General features: G+C 35.5%; 3 protein-coding genes across 3 annotated transcripts; 1 reads left to right on the top strand and 2 right to left on the bottom strand.

Annotated features, from left to right (window-relative positions):
- Nucleotides 1-507: 507 nt before the first annotated feature.
- Nucleotides 508-1,767, top strand: LOC147549706 (uncharacterized). Its single transcript, XM_086668372.1, has one exon. It carries the CDS (start codon nucleotides 508-510, stop codon nucleotides 1,765-1,767), a length of 1,260 nt encoding a protein of 419 aa, XP_086524498.1.
- A 3,043-nt stretch (nucleotides 1,768-4,810) lies between these two features.
- Nucleotides 4,811-5,851, bottom strand: LOC147549705 (protein FAR1-RELATED SEQUENCE 6-like). Its single transcript, XM_086668371.1, has one exon. It carries the CDS (start codon nucleotides 5,849-5,851, stop codon nucleotides 4,811-4,813), a length of 1,041 nt encoding a protein of 346 aa, XP_086524497.1.
- Nucleotides 5,852-5,986: 135 nt separating this feature from the next.
- LOC147549704 (protein FAR1-RELATED SEQUENCE 5-like) lies at nucleotides 5,987-7,324 on the bottom strand. The gene is made up of 2 exons (XM_086668370.1): nucleotides 7,273-7,324; nucleotides 5,987-6,867 (listed from the first exon to the last, which is right to left on the bottom strand). Exons 1-2 carry the CDS (start codon nucleotides 7,322-7,324, stop codon nucleotides 5,987-5,989), a joined length of 933 nt encoding a protein of 310 aa, XP_086524496.1.
- Between the last annotated feature and the right edge of the window lie 2,603 nt (nucleotides 7,325-9,927).

Genomic DNA, 9,927 nt, shown 5'->3' with positions numbered 1-9,927 from the left:
TTGGCTCATCAACCACGATCTTCGGTTCTAGGTTCTGATTGACTGATTCGTGAAACAAAAGAACCGGCCCATTTACTTTAACCAAGGTTACTCTCAAACGAATTGAACGGTCACTACCCTAGGAATTTTAGAAAGTTTGTTAGGCCGTCCCCTAATTATGGAGGTTAATCCTTATAGTAAGTTTCTCTCTATCAGACAAAGCTAAACTTCTAAATCTAGAAAGCCCGTATTTCCATCTCATCTCTCCAAATAGAAAGAGATTTTCTCATCTCTCCGAATTCTACAAGTAATATTTCCAACTTGAACCCTCCTGACTTGGGTTTTGTTTTTTTGTCTTATATAAACCCTAACGTCTTAACTATTTCCTTTCTTTCCATTTCCTTTTCTTTCATATAAACCCTATCAAGTCTAACTATTTCTTCCTACAACAATTCTTGAGATCGTTCCAATTTAGAGAGAAAGAGAAAGAGAAAAAGCTTGAAGTTAGGTTATATCATCATCATAGCAATGGAGTTCTTGAAGGTTTATAAGAAAGTTGAAAACAAGTTAACTACCAAGAGTAGTACTAGTGGTGAATTACTAGAAGAAGAAGAAAACTTAAGCCTGATAGAAATATCAGATGAAATAATGGATAAGTTTCATTCTTCATCGGATGTGTTATATGAGATCTTAAAAAGAATTCCACTAGATTGTCTAGTTTCAGTTTGTCCACAGGTTTGTCAAGACTGGCAAAAGCTAGCGTATGATTCCAAATTCAGATTAATTCATTCTCTAACAAACAAAGTTATTTCCGGGTATTTCACTCAGACTTTTCAAGGTGTGATAGGTTTTTCTCATACGTTTCTTCCTCCTGTCATCAATAATGGCAACCACCCTCAACTTTCACCACCTATCCCTTCACTTGACTTCCTACCCACAAACACAAACATTGTGGCCTCAACAACTTGTGGTATACTTTGTTGCCGAAGTGGATCTTATGATGAGGATTCAAGTAATTATTATGTATGTAAACTGACAACTCAAGAGTGGGAGGAGATTCCTAACCCAACAAGTAAAAATGGTCCACTAATAAGAATGACAATGGTGGTAAAAGCATCTCCTGAAAGAGTACATTATAAGATACTTCATTTATCTCCATCAAATCATGGATATAGTTGTGAAATATTCGATTCTAAGAAATATTCTTGGAAGATATTGGATCATATTAAACTTCCTCCTAATGTACACTTAGACTATTGGTGTGGTGTTCCAGTTGATGGACAAATTCTATATTCAACAGATGAAAGTATTCTTATGTTTAATATTGATCAAGAGAGTTGGAAGTTTATCGATCTTCCATATACAAGATTAGATATCAATAAGAATTCCATAAGCAAGATACAGATAGTGAATTATGAGGGGAAACCGGCATTATTTATCACAGTTAATGACTATGGATATGAATGGGGCGATGAGTTCCAAGATAGTAGAGTGCCTTCCAAAGAGTGCACCCATGAGCTATGGGTTTTGGAGGATGAATGTGGGTTCAAGAAAGGAAAGATATGGAAGAAGAAGTATAGCATTAACACAGGGTCTAAAATTGTTGGAAATTGCTATCCATCTCATATGCATTCGAGGGATATTGTCATAATGAAGAAGGGTGATAGATACGTGTGGTATAATTGTACCAATAACACATATGGTAACGCTACAGAACCGATGGCTTGGACTGCCGGACAAATATTCTACTTTGAGTCTGATTCATCTATCTGTGGTTTATATAACTAAATCAATTTTTGTACTTTTTTTGGGTTGTGATTAATAACCCCAGTTTACTTTGTAATTCTAACGTCGATCTGTGTCTCCATTCGAAAATTACAATGCCCTTGCTTTATTTTTTCGATAGTTAGTGTTTACTTTCTTGTTGCAGTTTTTTTAAGAAGCTGAGAAAAAGTGTGAGAAATGTTCCTAATAGTAAGGTACAATTCAAGTAGTATAGAAAAATCTTGTGTATCTAAAGATCACTTTTGGACTAGACAAAGATCAAGTTCATTGGAGTTCACAAACTTCCTTGGTTTTGCACATCTTCAGGAGTTATGGTAAGAGATCATACATTGAGTATTGTGGTGTCACTTGCTAACAAAAAAAGGTGGCAGATTAGAAAATCAAGTTGAAGGACTGGCGATGTTGATAACTACTTCGTGGATAAAAGTAGATATTATTAGAAAGATGCTAATAACAGTGTACGAATTGGGCGAGTTGTAACATTAAATGAACAAAATTGCAAACTGTTAGTTAACTATGTTTTTACTGGAGTTCTAATAGGTGGTGGTGGATTTAGCGGGGATGCTAAGATCGGTGGTGTTTTAGTGGAAGTGTTTTATGAGATAGTGGTGGAGTTGTTTTATGAGATGGTGGTGGTGGAGTTGTTGTTTCAATGGTGGTGGTGTCGTTGTTTTATGAGATGGTGGTGGAGTTGTTGTTTTCTCCTGAAGAAGACATGTGTGTTTTATGAGATGGTGGTGGTGTTGTTGTTTCAATGGTGGTGTAGAAACTGATTCAGGAACTGATTGAGGATAAGGACAGAAATCATGAAATTACTTCACCATTAACGCCTCAAAATTACGTCTTCTAGTATCCCAACGTCACTTGATCCTTGTACACTTCAAAGCCGACCGACATGTATCAGCTCTTGCATAAATCTCTACACTTTAGCAGTCCGTTCTCCCACTTCTTTGAAGCAATTAGCCTAGCATGCAGCTATAATATCCTTCAATATTGTCTACTCCTCAAAGTTAGACATCATAGAAGTTGGATCAGAATCTAAGATCGATCCAGTTAGTGATGCGGAGCAAGGGAGAAGAGAGAGTTTCCTTTACTTAGTACAATAAAGGTTATGTTTCTTTGTTGGTCTTTAGGCCCTGTTTTGTTGGTCTTTGGGACCCTTTTGTTATTTTCGTTTTTATTCCGGACCGAGTGTTTTGATCATAGACCACTATTGGGAGTTTCTTCATCAACTTACAACTCTCTCTACCGATGAACCGGAATCAGAGGTGCTAACCGGAGATCTGCACGCCGACGGTTGACGGCGAGAAAAGAAGAAGGTGAAAGAAGCATCGGTTATAAAACTACCCTTAGATGGTTAGTGGCGGCTGCACCAGAAGTAGCCCGGCCACCAGTTAGATCAGGCAGCTCTAGAGGCACTCCAAGTGGACATAACTTGTCTTGTTTATCCGGTTTTGGTTGTGTCTTTGTTATTTTAAACTTCATGATGTAATTCTCATTAGCCTTTTCGCCTTTAAATGAAGTTTGATTTAAAAAAAAAAATAGGTTAAATTTTATTAACATTCCCATCTTGAAGCAAAAAAGTAACAGATGAGGCAGACATTCCATAATACTATCTTCATATATCGGCTTTAACTAATGAAAGATCGTTTCCACCAAAAACTTATACCAGTGTTTCAATAGAAACAATTAAGTGAGTAGTAGAGAATCGAAGTGAAGTTAATAGATGAATATTTTTCTCCATGAATAAAATCTTTGACCTAAGCATATAGATTCTATTGCTACAACAATCAAACCAGTCCAAACTTTTACACAGAAAAATCCCAATGCAAGAACATATTTTTCGTAGTATCATATATTAATTCCAACCTTACTTGTTTTAACTTGTGTTAAATTGGACTTCAAAAATTACCGCTATAACTAAAATAATGATTGGCTCTTACTTCTTTGAAATCGATTTCAAACTTTTCATAGCTAGCTTTTTATCATCTAAGCAAATATAGTCAAAGATTCTAAAACAACCAAAATGTCGTAAATAGTTGGTCTATTTCTTCCAGGAACTATATGTCTATCTATTTCTACATATTTACCTCCAACTTAATTAAAGAAAGGGGAAGAGGTAGAGGCATCCAGTTATTCTAAGACGGGATATATATATGATACACCTAAATTAACAAGCATATAAGAGAAAATTAGTTTCATTTAAATACTTCTTCTCATACTTATCATATCCCAAACACTACAATATTTAAAATCTATTTATCGAGAATGCTTGGTAACCCAGCTGTTGGGCCCAGCTGGTTGACCAGCTTACGTGGAAGAGTACTTTGTGTACTAATTAATAACTCTAGATTTGATCTGGACCGTTCAAAACTAACGGTCCAGATTAGATCCCATTTTTTTTACTTCTTACAATACTTAACGTTACAGGTATACATCTCCCTGCATTTTCCAAGAGTTAAGCTGGATTTGAGTTTATCCATTTAATTTTACTCATACTTATTTATATTTGGATTTTAGGATATCAATTCAATTAAGGGTTTTAAGTTTAGTTTGGACAATCTAAAGCTTCACTATTCTAGATTCGTTTCATCAACCCAAAACCCTTTCTTTACAAAGTCTCTTTACAATTCTTGTTACTGACTTTTTTCTTTTCATGGAGTCATCTCGATCTAACTACCAACACTACCAACATATCTCTATCAAAATTTAAACTTTTGTGTTGTTTGTTGAAACCCCACAGTAATGCTTAGCTTTTTCCTGTCTCACACACATCAGTACTAAACTAATGTGAGGTTTAAGAGGTTTAAAGGAAAGGGGACCTTTTCAGTTTTAATACACAGGATGAAGGTAGACTATAAACATACACCAGTAACAAAATAATTTGGCAATAAATAAAGATGATATGTCACCAAAATATTTTTAAACAAAAAAGATGAAACCTCTCAAAACATAATAACAAATTTAAATAGTTCTGGTAGTAGATTTAAAGAGTTCTGGTAGTAGTAGTAGACGTTGCTTTTTTCCTGCTCTTTCGTATCGCCGGCTACAATCTATTTTCCCGTTTACGTCCTTTCCTAAAAGTTACTTTCGGGTCAAGTATGTGATCATTTGCATCACTTTCTTCCGGTGTCTTCTTCAAACCACTTGCATCATTTGACTTACACGTCGAGTACATCTTAATCTGATTGTCCGCCCATTGAGAAATTTCAAGAAAATAATCTTCATTTTCTGACGCCAAGTCAGCCACTTCGTTAAGTTTGCGAGACAATAAATTATATCGCAATTTTTCTGTAGTCTCAGTTTGTCCATTGTAACCAATTGTCATTTTTGTGTGACATCTTCTCACATCCTTCCTCCACCTCCTGAGGATGTAATTATCGGGTAACATTGTGATGTTATTTTGGAGTAACACAAAAAGAGCATGTTTACAAAGTATCCCTTTGAACTCAAACAAGTGACAAGTACACTCAACAATAGATTCGTACCTCATCAGCAACACAGTAAAAGTCATCGTCTTGGTACGCTCTCCTACCATAACATCCTCGTGTATGTCGTACTCCACTCCTATGTCTGTCTCGCGAACTGAAATTAAACGACAATATAATTGTCCGGTTAACTCGGATTGAAATTCTTGAAACTTTGATATAGTATAGGCACCTTGAATCTGTTTCTCCATCATGAATCTGGTGGTACATGGGATCGTATGTGAGAAAGACTTAAAATCAGCCGAAGTCTCATTTTCTATTTTTTTCTTCAAAGCATTCTCACATTGTTCTACAAATTGTTTTAATGTAGTTTTTGAATTAACATATCCATCAAAGAAAGCATTGACCCCCTCACTGCGTTGTGTGCTAGACATTCCAGCCCAAAATGTACGTTTTGCATAACATGGTACACATCGATGTCTCTCTTTATACAAGTCACTTAACCAATCACAATTATGCAACTCATATTTCTCAATCATGTCACACCACTGATATTCAAATTCTGATTGACGTTGTGTTTCATACACCAAACCTTGTAAAACATAAGTTATTGAACGATACTGGGTGTAGCTACCTAACTTCAACGGCAATTTCTTCATAATGTGCCATAAACACCATCGATGCCTAGTGTTAGGGAATACTTGTCATATTGCATTTTTCATGGCGGCATCTTGATCGGTCATAATACCCCCCGGAGCAACATTATCCATGCACTCAAGCCATGTCCTAAAGAGCTAGACAAACGACTCAATGTTTTCACTTGAAATCAAACCAAATCCAAAAAGTATTGATTGGCCATGATGATTAACTCCAACAAAAGGGGCAAACGGCATTTCATACTTGTTTGTCAAATATGTCGTGTCAAATGTAATAGCATCACTAAACTCTTTGTAAGCTTTTCTACACCATTCGTATGTCCAAAACATATTTCTTAACCGATCTTCATCGTCTAAGTCAATTTTAAAGAAGAAACCATTGTTTTGTTCCAACATTTTTAAAAAGTATCGTTCAACTGCAATTGCATCTCCTTCACCTAGTCGTAATTTTCTTGATTGATCTAGGTAATTCCTGCAATCTTTTTCAGTAAATGGTAGATTAGAATAACCCCCTGCTTCGATAACCAATTTTTGATACGTTTTGGTTGGACGAATTCCGGCCTGATCTGATAAATCGAGTTGCCTTTGAACCGATTTACTAATTTCTCTGTTGGAGCGAAACAAACGAGATTTGGAAGGACTAATCTCATGGTTGTGGTCTAAAATGACTTTCGAAATCACCCAAAATCCATCTATCCCAAACTTCGCGGCGATCTTAACATTGCAACCTGTTTCAGAATTTGGCTTTGGATTTAATGTTGTGCTTACGGACGAAATTCTATTACCTTCTCGACAACATGAAAATGTTACATAACGATCATTTCCGTCTACATCTTTGACTCTTGTTCTTTTCTTAACAGCGAACCCCTTATTGTATGCATATCTTTTGAAGAGTTCGAATATTTCTTCATCGTCGCGAAATTTCATACCTAATTCAGGTTGTACGATTTGTTGATTGTTTTCGGTTGATAGACAAGGATTAGATACACCATCATTGCTAGCCAACACTTCCACGAAACCTACGCATCGACATATACACGAATTTAATAATGAGGACTAGGCTTGTTACTATAGACAAAGTCAGAGAATGAAATAAAAATAGAAAAAGTTATCTAATAATGCATACAACATATTATGAAACAACTACAATTCAGATTATATGAGCACCTATATTCACCCATTTATATCCATTCTTTGATAATCAGAATTAGAATGAAAGAAAAGAATGAGTATATACACCAATACTAGTGGTTAAACTACCCACTTAAAAACTTATTTCATTGATCTTTTTGATTAAAAATACGTTCATGTTACATCATTGAACTAATTAATTAGAACACAACCCTCTTTACACATGAATTTTAAGTGAAAATAGTGTAATGGAATACAAACCACCATTGTTTCAAGAATTTTAATAATCTCACCTTCACAATCTACAAAAGCTTCCTTTAGAGAAGAAGAAGATCCTTCATCCATTGGAATTTATAGTTGTATAATAGTTGTAGAAAATAGACAATCCTTCAAACCTTAAAAGGATTTGTTGGAGCAAAAGAAGAAGAAGACGAAATAAATGAAGATGGAGCGATGGATGGTGTGCTACTGCTAGGTATTGTAAAGAAGTGAAAAAATGGGGTCTAATCTGGATCATCAGGATGATCTTTTATTATTTTTATTTTGACCCTAAAAGCTAGTTTCTTTCTTTAACATTATTTTCATCATAAAACCTCCTTTCCTTTACTTGTGGTATACTTTGTTGCCAAAGTAGATCTTATGATGGGGATTCAAGTAATTATAATGTATGTAAACCAACAACTCAAGAGTGGGAGGAGATTCCTAACCCAACAAGTAAAAATGGTCCACTAATAAGAATGACAATGGTGGTAAAAGCATCTCCTGAAAGAGTACATTATAAGATACTTCATTTATCTCCATCAAATAATGGATATAGTTGTGAAATATTCGATTCTAAGAAATATTCTTGGAAGATATTGGATCATATTAAACTTCCTCCTAATGTACACTTAGACTATAGGTGTGGTGTTCCGGTTGATGGACAAATTCTATATTCAACAGATGAAAGTATTCTTGTGTTTAATATTGATCAAGAGAGTTGGAAGTTTATCGATCTTCCATATACAAGATTAGATATCAATAAGAATTCCATAAGCAAGATATAGATAGTGAATTATGAGGGGAAACCGGCATTATTTATTACAGTTAATGACTATGGATATGAATGGGGTGATGAGTTCCAAAATAATAGAGTGCCTTCCAAAGAGTGCACCCATGAGCTATGGGTTTTGGAGGATGATTGTGGGTTCAAGAAAGGATATATATGGAAGAATAAGTATAGCATTAACACGGGGTCTAAAATTGTTGGAAATTGCTATCCATGTCATATGCATTCGAGGGATATAAGAAGGGTGATAGATACGTGTGGTATAATTGTACCAATAACACATATGGTAACGCCACAGAACCGATGGCTTGGAATAGCGGACAAATATTCTACTTTGAATCAGATTCATCTATTTGCGGTTTATATAAATAAATCAAGTTTTTTACTTTCTGAGTAAATTTTTTTAGGGTTGTGATTAATAAGCCCAGTTTAGTTTGTAAGTCATAATATTTCTGTCTCCGTTTGGAAAATTACAATGTGTTTGTTTTAATTTTTCGACAGTTAGAGTTTTCTTAATTTGTTGCAGTTTTTAACTTCTAAATAAGGTTTTTGATAATATTAAATTGGTCTTTTATGTTCTTACTTCAGTAGTTGTCTTTCTAGTCGTAGAACTCTACCATATCTACATGTTAATGTGTACCGGGCTCCATATTTAATGATTAAATTAATTATTTCACTTCCTTGATCTTTTCTTTAATTCCACATCTTAAATCAATCAACCTATAGTAAATAATTTCAAAACAGTGCTTTCACAGAAAAAGGGTGAAAAAAGAACGCAAGTAATTCATTGATAACACAAAAGTAGAAAAGGAAAAATGCATGTTTGTATCTAAAACCTCGGACCACGTAATGCACGTAACATGATAATCGTAATATGTCATATTGACTTCGTTTAAGCTGATTCTTATTTACTCATTAGTGCAAGACTTTACGAGAACATGTAGTGCCAGGTCTTCAAAAGAAACCAAGCCTGTTGTGGGACTGCCTCGCCCTTTTGGGAATTGTAGGCTCAGATTCATGTTCTTCTAACTGAACAGGGTGTTTAGTTTTGTGCATCAAATGCTTTAGTGCACTTAATTTGCACTGAAATCCTTACAGGTTTTCCAGCTCAATGAAAAGATCGAGAATATAAATGATCAATATTGGACATTACGAGAAGAGGCGGAAGTAAGTTATTAGCAGGCTAGCAGCATTCTGAAATACTAATCTAACTATTTTCTTTGAGCAGGTTCAAAGTTTTGGGGAACCCTTCTTCTTGATCATTCATGAAGGAGAGACTTTAGCAAAAGTGAAAGTGCTAAGGTATTAAACGTTGTTCTGTAATACCTTTTTTGCCGATGTCAGCTTACGATTTGATAAACTGATGTACTGATATCGTGGCCTTCAAATTTCTCATCAGTGAAAATTTGCATTTCTGTCAATTGGCCGACCCGAGTACCTTGTGGATGCGGACGTAATTTCCAGTTGTTTCGAGGTCCGTCTGGCTGAACTTATTGTTTATCTTCTGTTTTTTCTTCTAAAGCTTATCCTGAAGCAACTGACTTTGTAATACTTTCCATTTCAGAGAAGAGACCTTTATGGAGCGTGGGAGCAGTATCTTGGTCTGGAGCACCCTGACAATGGCCCCAAAAGAGCTCATACCACTAATCAGGTAAACTTTCATCAATGGCATAGAGAAAGACATGACAGCAACTTGGGTTTTCATTGCTCAGAGAATGAGTAAAATAAAGAGGGAATGAGCGTTGGGCCCAAAACTGGGCCCAAAATTGAAACCCAGACCACAATTGGCCAAAAATGTAAATGAGGTCCAATGGGTCAGAGAGCCACGCGAAATTACCGTCGCCCCCATCGATCTGCTTCAAATTTACGATAGATGCCACTGAAAATTTGGGCGCGAAAA

This window comes from Eschscholzia californica, unplaced genomic scaffold, assembly GCF_041429995.1.
Source record: "Eschscholzia californica isolate CP2 unplaced genomic scaffold, dmEscCali1.0.p SCAF_3, whole genome shotgun sequence".
NCBI lineage: Eukaryota > Viridiplantae > Streptophyta > Magnoliopsida > Ranunculales > Papaveraceae > Eschscholzia > Eschscholzia californica.
This window is presented reverse-complemented; position numbering and strand designations above follow the sequence as displayed.